The sequence below is a fragment of the Punctularia strigosozonata genome (assembly GCF_000264995.1).
Source record: "Punctularia strigosozonata HHB-11173 SS5 unplaced genomic scaffold PUNSTscaffold_2, whole genome shotgun sequence".
In the NCBI taxonomy this organism is placed as follows: Eukaryota; Fungi; Basidiomycota; class Agaricomycetes; order Corticiales; family Punctulariaceae; genus Punctularia; species Punctularia strigosozonata.
In genome coordinates, this window is record NW_006767434.1 from 1,921,748 (window position 1) to 1,940,830 (window position 19,083).

The window sequence follows — 19,083 nt, forward strand, 5'->3', positions numbered from 1 at the left end:
ATCGGTCTGCTCTCCTCCCGTAACACCTACTTACTGGTATATATATGTCACAGTAACCTGTTGCCCTTGGAGAGGTTGGGTGCTTCGCCCTCCAGTCGTCGGTACGCCAGGCCGTGGTATCCGCTCATGCAGAGAATCGTCGGCAGAGCCATACCCTGCGTAGTTCCTGTAAACATGCACCAGTGTCCGTAAATGTTCCCATCGGTATGTGATCGCGTCGGAACGTGTGCCAATGCTCCTGCAACGCCGGCCATCACTGATGCGCGCGGCAGGAAGTACATCTGCCTCGAATGTGGCGTAGACGTTCGAGAACCTATAGCTACCTGGGGACATGCCTCCGTGCCGTCTGGCCGCGCAAGCAGGTTCACATATGCCGGTGCTTCTTGCCATTGTATGTAGGCGTGGCTGCGCCTCATGTTCGCAGAGGCAGGATATGAATCGGTTTGTCAGATCAAGGCTCGATTCTGTGAGGAAGTCGATCCAGAGAAAGATAGTACAGGCGCAGATATTGATGCCACAGTGGGATGAGTCGACGCTCTCAGCATCTTACCGAAACCCGGGCACATCGGGATGATCGCCAGAATGTCGTTCGTAACGCCTTTGCCGAGGATGCAAGGCGAATCCGTAGCTAGTGACCGACGGCGGGCAGCGTCGCCCGTACAGTCATTGAAACTGGACCGCAATCAGAAGGGCGAGAGGTACAGGGCGATCTCGAAATTGCCATTTTTGAGGCAGCAGTCCTGATCAGCGTTGGCTATCGACGCCAGACTACATACGCACCCGCGCGTTTTCGATACCGTATTTCCGAGTATACTGGATAGCTAGTAGCCTTTCTATAACGTCGCGACGACAGCGCACCACACGGGAGTCATACGTAGCCCGAGTCACTCGTTGACGTTCTCCGAGCTTCGACAGTTAGAGTAGCTTTAGCGGTGATGTCAATTGCCGAGAGCCTGATTGGCCCAAGATTAGCCTATGCATGATGGCGTGATCATGAACATATTCTCAGGTGCTTTGCTTCCCGCGTTCGACAGATGCAGGCAGGCAGGTTCTGAAAGTGTCGCGATCTTCTAAATGGGATGTTGAGGGAGGGCCGAGCGTACGCGTATCGTTCGTACGCGTATCGTTCTGGTCGTTTCCAGGGACGCTCCTTCACAAACCATTTCCCCGGCCCGGAGCAAGCCCGGAGGCCAAAAATCATCAGATGCTCCGAATTTGTCGGGAAAGATGGGATCTCCCGATAGGCCACGGATGCGAACCGGCTGAAAGGCCACCGCGTGGGCATTCTGAGACCTTGGCTGGAGTGCTGCGGGTGGCTGCGGCTGGATAATGACCGCGATTCAGAGTGGTCTTGACTCCTGCGCGAAGCGGGGGCGTCGGAGGTTCTGTGTAGCCTGCGGACGGTCGTGCCGTCGTTATATTCGTGCTGAGGGAGCGCCCGCCGAGGGGACGAGTCGATTCGCTCGGCTCGGACGGGTAAAAGAGTCCGTCAAAGCACCGCCACATCCGCCCACCACCCAGGCACGCAGACGGGGTACATAAGCAAGTTGACTAAGCCGGGCCTGGGGTGACGACAAGGAGGTATATCCGTCCTCACGTCCATCCGTGGCGAATCCCATCTGTTCTACTCCTTCCCTCGAACATCGATACCCAGGACAACCCAGCGGACCGCCGTCGCTGTGCCCATGTCCTCCACGAACGGATCGCTCGAAAAGCAGGCGGCCCCGTCGTCGGGCAAGAAAAAGGGGTTCTTTGCACGACGGCCCAAGCCCGAGCCTCAGCCTGAAAACGAGAAGCAAGCGGACGTCGAGGTCCCCGCTGAGGATGCCAAACCCAAGGTCGAGGACATCAAACCGGTTTCGTTCACCGACCTCTTCCGGTTGCACACCAGGACGGAGCTCGTCCTCAACTTGATTGGTCTCGTCTGTGCGGCAGGAGCGGGAGCGGCTCAGGTACGTGTCCCTGTTCCTTCTCTTGGGAAAGATGCTGACCCGATGGTGCAGCCGTTGATGAGTCTGCTCTTCGGTAACCTCACCCAGGATTTCGTCAGCTTCGAGACCATCCTCGCCGAGGCCAACAGCGGTAATGCCACGGCTAAGGCAGCGTTCCCCGCAGCGCGGTCACATTTCCGGCATACGGCGGCAAACGATGCGTCTTACTTGGTCTACATTGGTGAGTGCATCAAACAAAAAAACCGAATTCCGCTCACCTTCACCGATAGGTGTTGCTATGTTCGTCGCAACTTATGTGTACATGGTCGTTTGGGTCTACACCGGGGAGGTCAACGCCAAGCGGATACGCGAGCGCTACCTCCAGGCCGTTCTGCGTCAAGACATCGCCTATTTCGACAACGTCGGCGCCGGCGAAGTCGCCACCCGTATTCAGACGGATACCCGTACGTGCTCTGACAACGACCGGTGGTTCATTAGCTGATTCACTCGCAGATCTGGTGCAACAAGGCATCTCTGAGAAGGTCGCACTCGTCATTATGTTCATCGCGGCGTTTTTCACCGGTTTCATACTCGCCTATGTCCGTAACTGGCGTCTCGCCCTCGCCTTGACAAGTATCATTCCGTGCATCGCCATCATGGGAGGCACCATGAACCGTTTCGTATCCAAATACATGCAGTATGTTGGCATACATGCTCTTCGCGTTATTTCTGCTCACGAACCTCCTTCCAGGCTTTCGCTCAAGCATGTCGCTGAAGGCGGCACAGTGGCCGAGGAAGTCATCTCTACTGTCCGCACAGCCCAGGCTTTCGGAACGCAATCCATACTCAGCGGTATATACGACAAACACGTTGACAATGCCAGGACCGTGGACATGAAGGCCGCCGGATGGCAGGGTGGAGGGTTGGCTGTTTTCTTCTTCATTATATATAGTTCATATGCCCTTGGTGAGTGTCCGCCCACAACGATAATCTCAGGTCTGCTAACGCTACTTGCTATCTCAGCCTTTGACTTTGGTACTACACTCATTAATGAACACCACGCGAACGCTGGCCAGGTCGTCAATGTCTTCTTCGCCATCCTCATCGGTTCATTCTCCTTGGCTTTGCTTGCTCCCGAGATGCAAGGTAAGCATATGGTGACAATTCTTTTTGAAGGCAGACTGCTAACGCAATCCGTGACAGCTATCACTCACGCAAGGGGTGCGGCCGCTAAGCTCTACGCCACGATTGACCGCATTCCTCCCATCGATTCGGCCGATCCCGGAGGCCTCAAGCCCGAGAACGTAGTTGGTGAGATAGTACTCGAGCACGTTTACTTCAATTACCCGTCGCGCCCGAACGTTCCCATCGTCAAGGACTTGAACCTTACTTTCCCCGCCGGCAAGACTTGCGCGCTCGTCGGCGCTTCCGGAAGTGGCAAATCCACCTGCATCGGACTCATCGAGCGTTTCTACGATCCGCTATCCGGTTTTGTCAAGCTTGACGGCGTCGACCTCAAGGAGCTGAACCTCAAGTGGCTTCGCTCGCAGATCGGCCTGGTCTCTCAGGAACCGACATTGTTCGCAACCACGATCAAGGGCAATGTCGCACACGGTCTTATTGGCACGAAACATGAGCACGCCTCGCAGGAGGAGAAGGATCAGTTGATCAAGGAAGCGTGCATCAAGGCGAACGCGGACGGCTTCATCACTAAGCTGCCACTCGGATACGACACCATGGTCGGCGAACGCGGTTTCCTGTTGTCTGGTGGTCAGAAGCAGCGTATCGCGATTGCTCGCGCGATCGTCTCCGACCCCAAGATCCTGCTCTTGGACGAGGCTACTAGTGCTCTTGACACTCAGTCCGAGGGCATCGTCCAGAACGCTCTTGACAAGGCTGCGGAAGGTACGCAAGCACTGCTGGTCTTTGTCCGAGAAAACTAATACCGCTCCAGGTCGTACCACAATAACGATTGCTCACCGTCTCTCCACCATCAAGGACGCCGACTGCATTTACGTCATGGGTGGCGGCGTGGTGCTCGAGAAGGGCACGCACCAGGAGTTGCTCAAGAACGAGGATGGCGCATACTCTCGCCTTGTCGCGGCGCAGAAACTCCGTGAAGCTCGGGAGGCCGAAAAGGATGTCACTGGTGACGGCGAGTCGTCGACAATCGAGGGAGACAAGGAGAAGACAATGGAGCAACAAGCTGCTGAGGAGATTCCTCTTGGACGCAAGCAGAGCGGGCGGTCTCTTGGTAGCGAGTTGATTGAGCAGCGCCAGAAGGAGAAGGCTGGTTCGGAGCACAAGGATGATTACTCCCTCCCGTACCTGTTCAAGCGCATGGGTATCATCAACCGCGAAGGCTGGAAGTGGTACGGTCTCGGATTCATCGCCGCTTGCTGTACCGGCGCCGTTTACCCAGCTTTCGGTCCGTGTCCTGTTCGGATCCTTACTTCCGTCTCGCTCACGGTTTGTCGTTTACCGCAGGTATTGTCTTTGCTCAGGCGATCAGCAACTTCTCGAACCCGAACCCGCATATTCGTAGGGAAAGAGGTGACCGTGACGCTCTGTGGTTCTTCGTCATCGCCATCTTGTCGACTTTCGCCGTCGGCTTCCAAAACTATCTGTTCGCCTCAACTGCTGCGTCGTTGACCGCGAAGTTGCGCTCTCTGAGCTTCAAGGCCATTCTCAGGCAGGACATCGAGTTCTTCGACAAGGACGAGAACAGCACCGGCGCCTTGACCTCGTCCCTCAGCGACAACCCGCAAAAGGTCAACGGTCTCGCCGGCGTGACGCTCGGTGCCATCGTACAGGCGTTCGCAACCCTTGTAGTTGGTCTCATCCTCGGTTTGATCTTCGCTTGGAAGCTTGGCCTCGTTGGTCTCGCTTGCATGCCGCTCCTGGTGTCCGCCGGTTACATTCGTCTTCGCGTCGTTGTGCTCAAGGATCAGAAGAACAAGCGAGCGCACGAGGATTCCGCTCAGCTTGCTTGCGAAGCTGCCGGCGCCATCCGGACGGTCGCGTCGCTCACCCGCGAGCAGGATTGCACGGACCTTTACAGCCAGAGTTTGCAGGGACCCCTCGAGGAGTCGAACAGGAGCGCCATCTGGAGCAACTTGCTGTTCGCGTTGTCGCAGTCTATGTCGTTCTATGTCATCGCGCTCACCTTCTGGTATGGCTCGCGTCTCGTCTCGGAACTTGAGTTCTCGACGACCGACTTCTTCATCGGCTTGACGGTACGTCTTATGTTTCCATCTGATAAGTACCCTTCTTGATGCGATGTCGACTACAGAGCACGGTCTTCGGTGCCATTCAGGCTGGCAATGTATTCTCCTTCGTGCCGGATATGGTAAGCCCTCCTCCGATGTACTGATGTCGAGATTCTCAACCGGTTCTTCGAACCCTTAGTCTTCCGCCAAGGGTGCTGGTTCGGACATCATCAGACTTCTGGATTCGCGACCGGAAATTGACGCCGAGTCGACCGAGGGCAATGTCCCCAAAGATGTGCAGGGCCGGATCCGCTTTGAGGACATTCACTTCCGTTACCCGACCCGCCCCGGAGTACGTGTCCTCCGCGGCCTGAATCTCACCGTCGAGCCCGGCACATACGTCGCCCTTGTCGGCGCTTCTGGATGTGGCAAGTCGACGACGATCCAGCTCGTCGAGCGGTTCTACGATCCTCTCGCCGGTCACGTCTACCTAGACGGGCAGGACATCGCCGAGCTCAACGTCCAGGAGTACCGGAAGCACATCGCCCTCGTGTCCCAGGAGCCGACATTGTATGCCGGAACCGTGCGGTTCAACATCCTCCTCGGAGCTACCAAGCCCCACGCGGAAGTCACTCAAGAGGAGATTGAACAGGCGTGCCGGAATGCGAACATCCTGGATTTCATCCAGTCCCTGCCGGACGGCTTTGATACCGAGGTCGGAGGCAAGGGCTCGCAATTGTCCGGGGGTCAGAAACGTGAGTGGACTCCGGCGGTGCTGAGATGAAAGATGTGGAATGACACGTTTTGATAGAACGTATTGCGATCGCTCGTGCGCTGCTTCGCAACCCGAAGGTGCTGCTTTTGGACGAGGCCACGTCTGCGCTTGACTCGCAGTCCGAGAAGGTTGTGCAAGCGGCGCTCGACCAGGCGGCGAAGGGGCGGACGACCATTGCGATAGCCCATAGGTTGTCCACCATCCAGAACGCGGACTGCATGTGAGTTCTCCTGCTTTACGGCTATGACGAGTCTGGACCTGACGGCGTTCACCCAGTTACTTCATCAAGGAAGGTACGGTGAGCGAGTATGGCACGCACGACCAGTTATTAGCGAAGAAGGGCGACTACTATGAATACGTCCAGTTACAGGTACGTCTGTTGCCACCATCTCGAAACACTGATCGCTGACCGGCTCCGACGCACAGACTCTCAGCAAGGCCGCATGATGATAGACACGACGTGATCTGGCAATTGTAATATATTAATGCAGCTGGGCATGGATGGAGGTGTTATCGGTCTCGTTATTAGTAGTTTACGCTCCCCACTTGTCTGTTTGGGCTCTATACCTCCCCTACAACCCGTGTCATACGTCGGATAGGGTAATGATACGCCTGTTCACGGTCGTTACATGAACGAGCGGGAGTGGAGGGTGGTGGCGAGTTTCCGGATCGGGCAGGTGAGCACCACGAGGCAACGTCACCTCGCGCGAGCCGGAGCCCAGCGCGAGGTTGGTCTGCGCACCCGCCATCATCACTGCGACCACAAAACTCGTGGCGAGCCGTAATCTCCTTGCTCCCCCTCCCGCCCCTCCTCTCCTCTCCTTCGTACAACCATGTCTGTCACTCTGCAGCCCTCGACGACCCTGGGCTTCAACCGTGCGTGCCGTTCTCTCCGTTCACCGTAGCTCGTTTGTGCTTCCGGATGATGCGGGGCTCCATGGCTTGAAGGCGCCCGTTTGGCGACATATGTCATTTGCAATTCACGTTTGCTTACACCTATTATAGGCCCCCTAACGCAGACCGTGAAGCGCAACCTGACCGTCATCAACCACAATGACCAGCCCATCGCCTTCAAGGTTAAAACGACTGCTCCGAAAGTACGTTGCACGTGCCCGGTCGCAGTGGACGAACTGACTGCGCTCCTAGCTGTACTCCGTGCGACCCAATTCTGGCCGGATAGAACCCGGAGAGAGCCTGGATGTACAGGGTATGTCCCTGCGCTGACGGCCCTGTCGTGACGTGGTCGACTTACGAGTTATCAACAGTCATGCTGCAGGCTATGAAGGAAGAGCCTCCATTATCCGCCAAATGCAAGGACAAGTTCCTCATTCAGAGCACGTTCATCACCCCCGATAAAGAGACCCTGCCGCTACAAGAAATCGTAAACCCCTCCGTAAATCCATCTCAGGAAGCGTAGCTGACCCCGTTCTGCTCCAGTGGAACTCGACGGACGACAGCAGCGAAGCTACCAAGGTTCACCAACACAAAATCAAAGTCGTGTACCTACCCCCAGAAGGGCAGGCCCTCGAGGAGGAGGACGAGACTAACATGGGCTCAGTCTTGAGCGGCGGCGAAGATTCAGTGGGTCACAGTGCAAGCTACGATCAGGTTCCCTCTGACAGTAGCTTACAGCGTCAATATACCACTGTTCGCCAACCTTCATTGAACGGCCGCACGCAAGGCATCCCCGACTTCAGTATCGAACACGAGCACATAGATGATGTGATTGCGCGTTCCAAGACCCCGGCGGAGGACGAGCACGAGACCCGCCACCCCGAGCCGCCGTCGCCTATCATCCAGGTTACGCACGCCGACGCCGCCCCTGTGCAGCCGCCATCGCCTGTCAAGCCGCCGATGCCTATCCAGTCCTCGGTCAGCAGTCCCTCGGAAGAAGCGTACAAGGAGCTCCTCCAGAAGTATAGCGAAGCGCAGCAGGAGCTGCAGCGTATGCGTGCGCTGCTCGCCTCGATGCCGGACACGAGCGTCGCTCCCACGAGCGAGGCGCCGACGCTACGCCGGAGGACGCGCCGGCCTTCGGACGCGATGACGAGCACCACCATGGCAGGCACGTACACCGGCGAGACCGAGACGGGTTATGGTGGCACCGAATACACGCGCACGGATTACCCCGAGACCGAGACGGGTTACGCGCCGACGACCACCGGGACGGACGTCGAGACCGTGTTCTCGCAGTCGGAGGGCGTGCCGCTCCAGGTTGTCGTCGCCATCGCAATCGGCGTGTTCTTGACGACCTACATGTTCTTTTGACGAACGTTTGCGGGAATGAAATCTCATCGGCACCTGGCACGGTGCTTTGTATATCCTGTGGACTCCTAGGTATTCTTCAGCGTTTTTTCTCGCTTCCCCCGTGTCGAATAGGGTATCTATCTATATTCACGCGATACCGCCAACTATATCCGCGCGCTCAGCGCTGCACGTACGACCGAACTTGTCGTCCCTGTACATAGCTTAAATACTCGTTTTCTGCGTTGATTCGCCCTTCCGGCTACGCAACTCCTTGCTTTCAATGTTAAAGCTGTACACTCAGCATCGATGACAGAGTACAATGATATAAGTGAGAACCGTAGTGCTATGATTGCCAGTTCGGGCCAGGAGAGGGATGATGCAACTTAGATACCGATTCAATTGTCCGTGCTACGAATACCAGACAGCATTACACAATAGGGAACCAGAGTAATTCAACGTGCCGCCAGCCAAAAGAGACAATTGATTAGTAGATATAGGGGATGATTCTGTAAGGAACCAGCTGCTTGTACTTGTGCCAGTCCTTGCCGTACCTACCAAGGCAGGAGCATGAGCGAACGCGTCGAAGACAAAAAATGACGGGCGACGTACTTTTTCTCGCAGTTCTCGTCGTCGCGCAACTGGCGGTGCATGAGCAGCACCGCGAAGTAGCTCACGTAGAAATACGTGATGGGTGCTATCGAAGGGAGTCAACACGTGGCGGTCTGTGAACTGACTTCAAAGGAAAGGCGTACTATTGAAGCCGGTCGGCAATGACCACGCGAGCGCCATCAACAGGTCGCCGAAGTAGTTCGGATGCCTGGATAAACCCCACCATCCGGAGGTGAGGAGCTTCGAGCCGCTTTCGGTGGTGAAGTACTTCAGATCTATGCATCACGAGTTCGTCAACAATAGGAGCGTGGATGCGACGAGGATACCACATACTCTTCGGATTCCTGCCGTTTCGGAAGTCGTTCTTTTCGCCGTTCGCGTCTCGGAAGATGTAGTATCCCAATGCGTTCACGAAGAAGATCGCGGCAGTCCAGATAGGACCGAGCTCGATGGGGTTGAACGCAAGGTAACGAGCTTGAAGCGAGTACACAAACGGCACCCAAAGCAAATCGCCGACTACGTAGTGTTTCCGTCAGCCAAACGCCGGCCTGCGCCGGAAGCCATTAGGAGATGACTGACCGGACAACATGAAGCCGAAGCCGTCCGTGGTGATGTCCATAGTGGTGAAGATCGCAGGCTATCCAGGTTATCAGGACCAGTGTTCTCCTTCCTGAGCTACGGAATATACCTCGTTGTAGAGACCATCCGCAACGTAGCCGATCTGGAACAGCAGCACGAGCCACATCGAGTCCGTAATCCTGCCTCCGTTCCTTACAGCCTGTTCGCAAGCCATGCTGATATCGATGAGGACCCATAGGATCAAACCCGGGCGTAACTCGTTGAAGGACTTGATGTCGAAGGAACCGATGGATGGGTTCAGTTCCCGGCCAATGAAGAACTATCGGCATCGTGTAAGGTTTCAAAAGACGACGTGGACTGTGGCTCGTAACGTACGTCGTAAATCACGTTTCCCGTGTTTCCCCCTAGCGCCAGCAGCTTGCCTGACCGGAAGGACGCGAGGTAAACGTAGACAGCTTGAATGGCTGAGTTCAGGAGAGCGGCAGTGCAGAAGCCAATCCAGCGTTCGTAGAAGAAGGTGAATGAGCCAGCTCCGAATCGCCAAATTATACCGGCGGTGATGCCCATCGCGAACAGGAAGGTCGAGAATGCTGACAACGCTCTATGAATCACACTGGATAGTACTAGATATTGTGAGAGGCCAACACACCGTTGATTTTGTACTTCTTCTTCTCCCCGTTCCGCATCGTCACGCCCTCAACCCAGTCCCCGGGTATGATCGCCCAGGCGAGCACGCAGAATGCATACCAGCCAAAGTAGATAGCCGCAGCCTTCGTATCCCATAGGCTCTTCCAGAACTCGACGTCGCCTACCGCGTCCAAGAAACGCAAGGGTAGCAGAGAGAGCGGCGGAGGGCAGCCGCCGGAGGTCTCGGAACAGGTGTAGTACAGACCGTAGGTCGTGAGCGGCACGCTGAGTGTGACGAACAGCGCGCCTGGGGGCCCGAAGAATTCGTAGCCACGAGTTTTCGGGTTCAGCTCGGAGGTGTCTTGTTTCGCGACAGCCATGTTGGGGACGAATGCAAGGTCCAAGCTTAGGCTGTGAGCCTCAGCTATATCGTCGTTTGCGAAGACCAGTCGTACGACCAGGTTTGCTGCGCAGGTAGTTAGTTACCCGCAGTCGATCCCGGAGGTCGTGAGTGTATGTGCAAGCCTGTGCAAGCTGAATGGCTGAGGGAGGCAGAGGCGTGTCAACAAAAGACTACCTACCGACGACGCGTCTCACGCGCGCCGCCGCCGGGAGGTCATCTGCTGCTTGCGGTACTCGTACGATCATCTCGAGAAAATAGCCCATTCACGCTCTGCATCGCTCCAGAAAACGATATCATGCTGGTCGCCCCGAGGCTGACAACAAAGATACAGTCACGCTAAATACGCAACACGAAAACCGCGCTGCGATTCCATTGCAAGGCGGTTAAGTCTATTATAGCACTGATATTGATGACGAACGTAACGCGCGAGGGGCCTGCTGGCGGAACGGAAATGCTATATCTCGCTCTAGGCAAGCTGGCTGTGGATGACAGCTCTGGATGAGACACGAGGTAATGCAGATTGTTACGAGGAGAACGCGGTTCGGAAACGCGAAGAGCTTCTGCAGGAACCATCGTCGTTCTTGGTCAATTGGATACAACGGGTCTGTAAGGGTCTTCGGATTGACAAGGTTGCGAGATGACCGCCGTGCTGGCGTGTAGGACAGTGGGCGCACATCTAACCAAGCTCGGCAACAATCAGACTCAGAGAGCTGAAAGTGATCGTGTCGCAGAGATCCGTGCAGCGATGTCCATCAACTTGCCACGCCGGGGAGCATAACGTGGCGCATTTCAGGTTGGGCCTAGATAAGCTCCGTGAACTGGCCGCCTAGGTGGTGCGAGGGAGAAGCCACTGATATGAGATGGTGGATGGCGTCTAGAGGTGAGCAATGCCGCGGGCCCTTCGATAGTCGCGATCCTAACAAGTCAGGGCCAGTATTGTAGACAGTGAGCGTGAAAACACGAGCGGCCGCACTATGGAGGTGTAGCTATGACGGATTCGGACGGATGGCGACGAGAAACCTCATGAAATCGAGCGCGTTCCATGGCCGCTGCCACTACTGAGAGAGCTGCTCGGGAGTGGCATAATATTGGCATACTGAAAGTGGCGGCCGCTTGTTTGCTTTCGTCGAAACAGGCCCGCGTGGTGATCGCCAGTGGCCATATCCGAATGGAAACCGTAGCCATGTCTTCCTCTGCTACTTAGAGACGGCGTGTCTGTATCGACTCGGTTCAGACATCTCACTGGATCGCAACGGGTCCAGATAGTCAGATGGCGAGAGTTTGGAGGGGTCCGAATCGAGCATGGCGCCCCAGATACATGTTTGGACACAGATGCAGACGGGATGGCAATGGAAAAGGTGATTTTTGTGATCGCGCGAAGGAGGTCACGGAAAGGTGGCTAAAGGTACACACATCGCCACAGCGGGCGGTGGCAACGCGTAGGACCGAGGTCGACCAGTGACCGCGTACTTATGCGCAGCCGTGGGCCCGTCCCATTGCATTCTATGGGGCGCTGCCTACAATGTAGCCGACGTCAGGACTGAGTACTGAGTACCAAGCAGTACGAGGCATGAACACCGCCGCACACACCTACGTCTCGGCCCCAGATACCGTTGATCATGATACACCCATCATGATGGAACGTCGGCGCCGTGTCGATCCGTCGTGCTCGAAATCTGCAAAGTCCCTCGAGTTCTCGGGTCCAGGACAACCCGCCCTTATCCTTTCCCGCCGTTGCCCTTCCCTGACTTCAGGTCCTGGTTGACTTCATTCTTGACCGCCCTGGCTCGGTGATCCATCGCTGCTTTTTGTGTTCGTGCGGCAGGACTCGCTAGAATCTTTCGTTTTCACGGTTCGAAAACACCCCACCTTTGCCTTGGAAACTTCGCGATAATCGGATCCGGAAATCATGACTGTCGTCAAACGAGCGAACGCCCAAGAACTCGGGGCCAGTGCCACGACTTGGCTGGACATCTATCTGTTTCGTGCGCAACATGCGACGCGTCCGTGTATATGACGAGGATTCACGTCGTCCACAGTGCAGATCCTCCCGGGCCATTTCCTCCTGCCGCTATTGGCAGGGACGTTCCTCTTCTCGAAGACGGCTGTCCGACATGCGACGCTCATAAATGTCGTGATCATCTTCATCTTCACTGACATTGTCAGCTGCTTCTTGTGGGTGCTGCTTCTTCAATATTGCCGAAGCGCTGCTGAAGTCTCGGTAGGCTATATGCTGGGAAGACGACGGGGCCCCAGCCCAGCCAAACCCTTTGCATCGCCCAATTATCACTCCTCAACGGCCTCACAGCGGCGTACGTATAATTTCTATGATTATCACTGCCCAAACCCTCATCATTGTACAGATGGGCGGTCTCGATCTCGATGCTCGTCTTGAACATCTGGTTCACGTTCAAGAGACTGGGCAAAGTTCCTACTACGCCGGCCCTGAAGTACGCCGTACGTATATACTGTTGCCTATGATCTGAGCCGCGTTCAAGCGTCCGCGTTAGATGGTTGCGGCACCCTACTTCGCCATGACCGTCTTCACGATAGCCGCAGGGGCTGTGAGTAACGCTTCAATCCGAGGAATCACGATCAGCTGAGTCGTCTATACAGCTCTCAGTCCACATGCCCGATCGGGTAAGCCGCGACCGCCGCTTCTTCTACTGCTCCATCGAATTCGACCCGTTGTACGCATCTCTCTCCTCCCTTACGTTGAGGATACAGCCATAACCGGACTTCTTGTATATCAGCTCGAGCTCCCTTGAAGGTTTCCAGGCTTTGGTTTGCTTGATTACGCTGGGCTTTGAAAGTACGCTGCATCACGCCATTCATCCCAGAGTTGAACACTGACAAAGAGCTCTAGTACATCTTGGCGTGACTCTCTGGCGCAACTGGCAAGCGTTGAAGCGCGCCGGCATGTCTTCGGGGTTGGACTATTACTTCCTCCTCCGTGTTTTCGTCTTCGGAGTATACGTCCTCCTCGGCATGATGTCAGTGATCGGTTTTCTTATATTGAGAATACTCACTGACGTTACCTTGCCACAGCGTGAGCGCAGTGATGATATTCAGCCCCCAAAGCGTTTTCCCCGACATGTACGCTGCTTCGAGTAGGTCCTGTTGTATTCGTCGGTCTGCCCGTGGCTCATCAACCGCCACTCTTCCAGTCGGGCTCGTCGTGTTCCTTGTCTTTGGCACGCAACGAGACGTTATGCACGTTTGGTGCTTCTGGTCGAAGCCCAAGAACTCGCAAGAGCAAGACAAGTGGTCAGATTCTAGCAGCATCCCGGAAAAGCCGGTGGTCATCGTTTAACTTATTCGTTCATCGCTGTACAATCCTTCTTTGTTATCCTTCCTTTCTATTCGTCCACCGGACGTTCCTGCTTGCAGGATCCTATTACTTATTCTCATGGCAGCTTGACTATAACATTACCTCCTGTAGCTGTAGAGTTCGTCACAACGAGCTAAACATTAATCAACTCTGCAACGGGCGTGGCTCACACAACATGCGCATGCATTGTAGCTGGTGAAAACATATAGATACAACACATCTTCCCTCTGTGAGGATCAGCAAGAAGGCGACTGATCACGCCCCGGGGGCAACATATCGCAGCTCCTCCAGCCGCTGAATCTTCTGGTCGCCTTGGGACATCCATTTCCTCAACGTCTGGCCAAACATCCCCATGACCCCCGCCGTACACCACCAAATCACCGTCGCCCAATCCCTGCCTGCCAGAAAGCTGAGGGACGGTATAATTGCGCTGCATATGAGCAATCTGCGATATGACAACGACATTGGAAGAGGTATCACGCCTCGCTCGGTCAGCCACTCCTCCTCGTGTCTGGTGAGGAATAGAAGGCCGAAGCCGGCGTGGAGCGTGACCTGGAAGAGAACAAACACGGCGATGGAGGGCTTGGACCATTGCGTTCGAGACGGATCGGACGATAGGAAAGGCGCTAACGGACTGTCCGTATTGGGAGAGAAGAGGTAGACCAAATGCCTAGCATGAGATGATATCGAAATAAGCGCATATCAAAGCAAGTGTAATCAGCAACACGCACAAGAAGCCTGACAGGCCCAGCGTGAGCTGGTACATCAACGTATACTGATCGTTTCTCCGGCTGTTTTCAGTCTGGATGCTGTTTATCACCTCCTCCTGCTCTGTGGAAATATGTATCCGTGGAGACAGCACTGCGACGCGAGAGCCGGACCTTGTTCGTCGAGAATGGGATCTTCATCCTGGTCATCCGTCTTGAACCGAAACGGGAGCCTTTTGCGGAGTGTTTCCGAGCCCGTAACAATAGTTGATGCCATTATATCGTCTCAGGAGAGTCGGCAACCTTCGAACTAGACACCCAAAGAGCAAGCTAGATTATAGGAATGTGATGGAAGTTCCGGTCAACATGCGGTCGTGCCACGACTACGAGCGGATTACGCAGGGTTAAGGTTATGTACTTATGCCAGCGTTTCTCAGCGTTCATCATGAATCCTCGAAGGCAGTCCGCGAATTGGTCTATCTACATGGGAAGCGATTGACAATCTGGATCTCTGCGGCCTGAACATCCCATGTTCTTTTCCGCACCCGTTGCTTGATATCGCGGTTCACAAGTCGCTGGAGCTCGCATTCACCCCCGGTAAACACAGGGACCGAGGGACCGATGTCCAACGAGATTATCTTCTACGACATAACTGCCCAAAGGTTGACGGCGGAAGAGCGTGCATGGAGTCCTAATACATGGAAAATAAGGTGCGTGGACAAGACTCGACGGCATCGATGGTCAATATGTTGTTCCTGATACACTAACCGTAGGTATGCGCTCGCGTTCAAGGGTCTCCCATTCAAGACCATATGGGTTGAATTCCCTGACATCGCCGACGTCTGCAAAAAAATCGGCGCACCGCCGACAGGAATCAGGGATGGTTCGCCGTCGTACACCCTACCCGTTATACAAGACCCATTGACAGGGAAGGTCATCTCGGATTCGTGGGCTATCGCCGAATACCTCGACGATACCTACCCCGTTCGACCCCCGCTTTTCCCTCCGGGAACTCGCGGCCTGCAATGGGCGTTCACAGATACGGTGAAAGAGGTGGCTATTGGCGAGCTCATCGACAACATGATGTTCCCTACGTATCAACTACTCCGCCCGCGCAGTCAAGAATACTTCCGGCCTACCCGCGAGAAGGTATACGGATGCAGATTGGAAGAGATTTCGACAGCCGAGACGCGCACCGAGCAATGGGCTAAGGTTGAAGCCGGGTTCACGAGGATCGCGGACGTGATCAAGAAAAACGGACAGGGAAGCCAGCATGTCATGGGTATCACGGCCAGTTTTTCGGACTTGTTCCTCGCGGCTTGGTTGGTGTGGATCAGGCAGGCCCTCGGCGGCGAGGAATGGGAGAATGTTCGATGCTGGAACGGTGGATTCTGGGGTAAGTTCATGGACGCGCTCAATGAGTATGCAGTCTTCGATGAGGGTTCAGAGTACGCTTCGTGATGTGAACGTGATTGATACGTATCATGTGTTCTACCTTCCGTGAAAAAAGCCCAGGCCTTTGCTCTGCAGCACCGACATTGCTACATATGCCCTTCGGGTGTCCTACAGAGAAAGTAAAGGATACAGACTCTGATATACCGAGCTCAAGGCTATTGTTGTCTTCACGATGCAAACAATCCACACAGGAGCATGTGCAGAAATTATGTTCCTATTACATAGTATTATTCGACATCGATGTTGATAATTTTGATGTCCTCGTAGGGTTTGTCTAGTTTGTTGGTCTTAACGTTCTCAATGGCATGAACGGTCTCCATACCGGAGAGCACGCGTCCGAATATTGTATGCTTCCTGTCCAACCAAGGCGTGGCGTTCGTAGTGATGAAGAACTGTGATCCATTCGTCCCTGGACCCGCGTTGGCCATACTAACTGCGTAAGGTCTGTACGATATCAGCAGATTGTCTAGAATGACAAGGCAACAACACAGACCTGTCATGCTTGAGATCGTCAGAAAATTCGTCCTCGAACTCGTGTCCCCATATACTCGTTCCACCTGTACCATCTCCAAGCGGGTCGCCAGTCTGAATCATGAATTTGGGTATCACACGATGGAAGATGACGCCTTCGAAATAGCCACTCCTGGAGTGTCCGACGAAGTTCTCCACCGCTTTTGGCGCTTGTTGTGGGAACAAACGAATGTGGATATCACCGAGAGTTGTGTGGATGGTGGCACTGTTCGCCAGGGGCGAAGGTCCGTTGCGAGCAGCAGGAGCGTTGGAAGCGATAGTGAGCTCGTCTCTGGTGGGCTTCTCGTTAAAGACGTCACGATCGTCCGACTTCTCATCCCTGATGTGGTTTGTGGTCAACGCAAAGGACCGCCTCCAGTCACCAGTACTCACTCAGGCTCTGATCGGCTGAAGATATAGAATCTCTGGCGCTTGTAGCCAGTGCAGAACAAGGTAGGGTCACGAACTCCTTTCTCTGCAAGGAGTGGGTTGGCAGAGGCAGCCATCGCCTGCGAGCATCATCAGGAACGTCTAAACAAGAGCCGAGGGTGCATACCGTTGTCGTGAGACCTTTCTTTGCGGGTGCACCTTGATACAATGCGAGATTCATCCATCGCACAGTCTCATCCTTGCCTAGCAGGCGTACTACACGATTTGTCACTGTGTTGACCACTGATGTCACTCGTCAGTCTCTGTCATTGTTGTCATATCACACATTGCATACCTTTGATTCCGAGCAACGTCGGGTACAGCAGCATTGCACCACTTTCGTCCCATACGACGTTGATCCATCTCCCAGGGATCTTGCCATCGGGGCCCGGTAAGTCCAGTTCCTTCTCGACTGCCAACCTCCGTCCAAACTCCATGTCTTCCACCTTGTAAACCGCCGTCCCTGCTTGCTGCATCTCTTGGATAGCTGTCAGAGACTCATCGTATTTGCGTGTGAGCTTGCCCGACAGGAAGGAGAATATCCTAATTTGACGGTCTGGTAGGGAGAAAGTGGCAAACGAGTTCATGTCCGGGGAAAGTGTGATACAAGTAGGAGTTGACTTGGACTAAAAGGGTTCGATCACGTCAGTGTGGCTGGGTTTGTCTGACAGGCTAGGAATTACCTTCTTGAACTCGTAGAGATCGGTAGAGCTTTTGAAAGACCAGAGTCCGGGAACGCTCTTGGGAGGCTCAAAGGGTTCAGACGGCCTCCAGTATTCGACGAAACCTTCCTCATCTGCTGAGATGACCGTGTCATATCGGTCGTTGTACTACAGTGCATCAGCTTGCGTATTCAGGTCGAGAGAAGCCTACCCACAGTCATCACATGAACGGGGAAGCGGTGCAGTTTATCCAGGGTCTCGAGGGGCGTTCCGTCGCCTCTGCCATCGTATATACGGACAATGCCTGAGTTCTGTTCAGATCTGCACAATCATTAACAGGAACTGAGCACGAGGTTATCCAATGAACGTACACTGCTAGCAGACCTTGAGCTTGGCCACGTCGATGCACCCAGCAGCACGCATGCGGGATGTAGGGCAGATTTATCATGTTGATCATGTCTACGCATTGTCAGATGATGCTGCCTGCATTGTATTGCGAAGGCCAGCGCACCGAAGTTCCCCACGTCGAAAACTTTCACGCTACCATCGTCGGCTGCGCTCGCAAAGAGCTGACCATCCACACTGGCAGACACGGCCACGATCTGCGTAAGGTGGGCGCGGTAGTGCTTTACGAACTCGATTCCCGACTCTTGCTTCTTCCAAAACTTCAAATGCCCGTCCACGGAGGTCGTAATGAGGAATTCGGTTCTGTGCATTCGTCAGCGCTTGTTGTGACACACCGCGACTACATAGGCTTACTTCGTCATTACACAGAAGTTTATGACCTCTCTGTGCATGAAACTTTTATAGTATCTGTCTGCGCTAGGGAGGTGTTCCAAGTATAACTTCTCGTGCGGAAGTACTGAGGGAATATAAGCCATGGGCAACATCAATGCATATCGGAAAAACACACCCTTGCGTTTCTTCTTTACCGCGCCGTCTCCCGCAGGCTGGGGCATAGGTCCGACGTCGTCGTCGTCGTCCGACTCGTCCTTGACGGGAACGTCGCGTTGCGGGCTAGTCTCTTCCTCTTCGCGAGCGCGTTTTCCGAGGGTAGCGCCATCTTGTTCGTCGTTGGACATGGCAATAGAATTAGGACGAGACGTCAAACAGTTGAAGCGGGGGCAACGCGAGAGGCAATGTCCAGCTATGCCAGTCGCGTGGCTGGTGGTGGCAGTGAACGAGTTGGAGGCAGTCCTGATTTTCTCTCCTCAGGCTTTGCCCTTCCGAAGTATCACTGAAACTTGCTGTTGAACTTGGATGACCTCTAATTTATCATGGTCTTGGACGATCTACATGCAGTGAACATATTTATACAGCAAGAATCGCAAAAGATTCCTAGGCTTCGTCGTATGAAACAGGTCCAATGTATGAGATTCAGCACGGACGTAGCTCTGGTGGTACTCGGAATACGGTATTATCGCGACGTATTATATACGACCGGGCCATGTTTATGTTGACTGCGAGATCACTTGTATAGGGCCGCGTATCTCGTCGATGTGCTGCCCACTCAAGAGCCTGAACGTAATGCCATCGACGACCTCCTTAACCGTATAAAGCAGGTTAGTGCCGAGTACTGTACTGCCGTTTCCCATCCTGAGCTGTGCTA

At 54.6% G+C, this 19,083-nt stretch overlaps 7 protein-coding genes across 7 annotated transcripts; 4 read left to right on the forward strand and 3 right to left on the reverse strand.

Moving 5' to 3' along the window:
• The first annotated feature begins 1,630 nt into the window (after positions 1 to 1,630).
• On the forward strand, positions 1,631 to 6,537 carry PUNSTDRAFT_118448 (P-loop containing nucleoside triphosphate hydrolase protein). Its single transcript, XM_007380238.1, has 14 exons — positions 1,631 to 1,952; positions 2,004 to 2,172; positions 2,222 to 2,395; positions 2,445 to 2,628; positions 2,683 to 2,897; positions 2,955 to 3,077; positions 3,135 to 3,836; positions 3,886 to 4,359; positions 4,419 to 5,167; positions 5,224 to 5,280; positions 5,340 to 5,895; positions 5,952 to 6,135; positions 6,192 to 6,285; positions 6,342 to 6,537. The coding sequence occupies exons 1-14, from the start codon at positions 1,686 to 1,688 to the stop codon at positions 6,360 to 6,362; spliced, it is 3,969 nt and encodes a 1,322-aa protein (XP_007380300.1). The 5' UTR covers positions 1,631 to 1,685; the 3' UTR covers positions 6,363 to 6,537.
• A 167-nt stretch (positions 6,538 to 6,704) lies between these two features.
• PUNSTDRAFT_141353 (VAMP-associated protein) lies at positions 6,705 to 8,479 on the forward strand. The gene is made up of 6 exons (XM_007380239.1): positions 6,705 to 6,791; positions 6,921 to 7,012; positions 7,062 to 7,122; positions 7,181 to 7,296; positions 7,353 to 7,496; positions 7,548 to 8,479. Exons 1-6 carry the CDS (start codon positions 6,749 to 6,751, stop codon positions 8,181 to 8,183), a joined length of 1,092 nt encoding a protein of 363 aa, XP_007380301.1. The 5' UTR covers positions 6,705 to 6,748; the 3' UTR covers positions 8,184 to 8,479.
• A 54-nt stretch (positions 8,480 to 8,533) lies between these two features.
• PUNSTDRAFT_82082 (ERG4/ERG24 ergosterol biosynthesis protein) lies at positions 8,534 to 10,444 on the reverse strand. Its single transcript, XM_007380240.1, has 8 exons — positions 10,000 to 10,444; positions 9,726 to 9,940; positions 9,460 to 9,669; positions 9,351 to 9,408; positions 9,105 to 9,287; positions 8,915 to 9,046; positions 8,772 to 8,856; positions 8,534 to 8,713 (listed from the first exon to the last, which is right to left on the reverse strand). Exons 1-8 carry the CDS (start codon positions 10,355 to 10,357, stop codon positions 8,647 to 8,649), a joined length of 1,308 nt encoding a protein of 435 aa, XP_007380302.1. The 5' UTR covers positions 10,358 to 10,444; the 3' UTR covers positions 8,534 to 8,646.
• Positions 10,445 to 12,289: 1,845 nt separating this feature from the next.
• PUNSTDRAFT_111132 (uncharacterized protein) lies at positions 12,290 to 13,693 on the forward strand (the record flags this gene model as incomplete). The annotated part of the gene is made up of 10 exons (XM_007380241.1): positions 12,290 to 12,365; positions 12,420 to 12,555; positions 12,606 to 12,692; positions 12,744 to 12,837; positions 12,891 to 12,944; positions 12,997 to 13,070; positions 13,134 to 13,192; positions 13,247 to 13,373; positions 13,429 to 13,490; positions 13,548 to 13,693. The coding sequence occupies 10 exons, from the start codon at positions 12,290 to 12,292 to the stop codon at positions 13,691 to 13,693; spliced, it is 915 nt and encodes a 304-aa protein (XP_007380303.1).
• Positions 13,694 to 13,966: 273 nt separating this feature from the next.
• PUNSTDRAFT_60770 (uncharacterized protein) lies at positions 13,967 to 14,695 on the reverse strand (the record flags this gene model as incomplete). Its single annotated transcript, XM_007380242.1, has 3 exons — positions 13,967 to 14,381; positions 14,443 to 14,542; positions 14,593 to 14,695. The coding sequence occupies 3 exons, from the start codon at positions 14,693 to 14,695 to the stop codon at positions 13,967 to 13,969; spliced, it is 618 nt and encodes a 205-aa protein (XP_007380304.1).
• Positions 14,696 to 15,051: 356 nt separating this feature from the next.
• PUNSTDRAFT_34993 (uncharacterized protein) lies at positions 15,052 to 15,846 on the forward strand (the record flags this gene model as incomplete). The annotated part of the gene is made up of 2 exons (XM_007380243.1): positions 15,052 to 15,128; positions 15,192 to 15,846. Coding segments are annotated over 2 exons (732 nt in total), but the record flags the coding sequence as incomplete, so codon positions are not given.
• A 229-nt stretch (positions 15,847 to 16,075) lies between these two features.
• On the reverse strand, positions 16,076 to 18,541 carry PUNSTDRAFT_82086 (peptidyl-prolyl cis-trans isomerase). Its single transcript, XM_007380244.1, has 11 exons — positions 18,388 to 18,541; positions 18,234 to 18,336; positions 17,986 to 18,182; positions 17,846 to 17,933; positions 17,690 to 17,795; positions 17,496 to 17,642; positions 17,108 to 17,438; positions 16,940 to 17,055; positions 16,777 to 16,892; positions 16,367 to 16,723; positions 16,076 to 16,317 (listed from the first exon to the last, which is right to left on the reverse strand). The coding sequence occupies exons 1-11, from the start codon at positions 18,431 to 18,433 to the stop codon at positions 16,101 to 16,103; spliced, it is 1,824 nt and encodes a 607-aa protein (XP_007380306.1). The 5' UTR covers positions 18,434 to 18,541; the 3' UTR covers positions 16,076 to 16,100.
• Between the last annotated feature and the right edge of the window lie 542 nt (positions 18,542 to 19,083).

Excerpts from the sequence above, each read along its gene's own strand:
- PUNSTDRAFT_82086 (XM_007380244.1), bottom strand. The coding sequence starts at position 18,433 with ATGCCCCAGCCTGCGGGAGACGGCGCGGTAAAGAAGAAACGCAAGG. Across the intron at positions 17,439-17,495 it reads ATCTCTACGAGTTCAAGAAG|TCCAAGTCAACTCCTACTTG; the intron begins GTAATTCCTAGC and ends GAACCCTTTTAG. Across the intron at positions 16,318-16,366 it reads GACGATCTCAAGCATGACAG|ACCTTACGCAGTTAGTATGG; the intron begins GTCTGTGTTGTT and ends GATATCGTACAG.
- PUNSTDRAFT_141353 (XM_007380239.1), top strand. The coding sequence starts at position 6,749 with ATGTCTGTCACTCTGCAGCCCTCGACGACCCTGGGCTTCAACC. Across the intron at positions 6,792-6,920 it reads GACGACCCTGGGCTTCAACC|GCCCCCTAACGCAGACCGTG; the intron begins GTGCGTGCCGTT and ends CACCTATTATAG. Across the intron at positions 7,013-7,061 it reads TTAAAACGACTGCTCCGAAA|CTGTACTCCGTGCGACCCAA; the intron begins GTACGTTGCACG and ends CTGCGCTCCTAG.
- PUNSTDRAFT_82082 (XM_007380240.1), bottom strand. The coding sequence starts at position 10,357 with ATGGCTGTCGCGAAACAAGACACCTCCGAGCTGAACCCGAAAACTCGT. Across the intron at positions 9,941-9,999 it reads GAAGAAGTACAAAATCAACG|CATTCTCGACCTTCCTGTTC; the intron begins GTGTGTTGGCCT and ends GAGCGTTGTCAG. Across the intron at positions 9,409-9,459 it reads CGGATGGTCTCTACAACGAG|CCTGCGATCTTCACCACTAT; the intron begins GTATATTCCGTA and ends TAACCTGGATAG.
- PUNSTDRAFT_118448 (XM_007380238.1), top strand. The coding sequence starts at position 1,686 with ATGTCCTCCACGAACGGATCGCTCGAAAAGCAGGCGGCCCCGTCGTCG. Across the intron at positions 2,898-2,954 it reads ATATAGTTCATATGCCCTTG|CCTTTGACTTTGGTACTACA; the intron begins GTGAGTGTCCGC and ends TTGCTATCTCAG. Across the intron at positions 6,286-6,341 it reads ATGAATACGTCCAGTTACAG|ACTCTCAGCAAGGCCGCATG; the intron begins GTACGTCTGTTG and ends TCCGACGCACAG.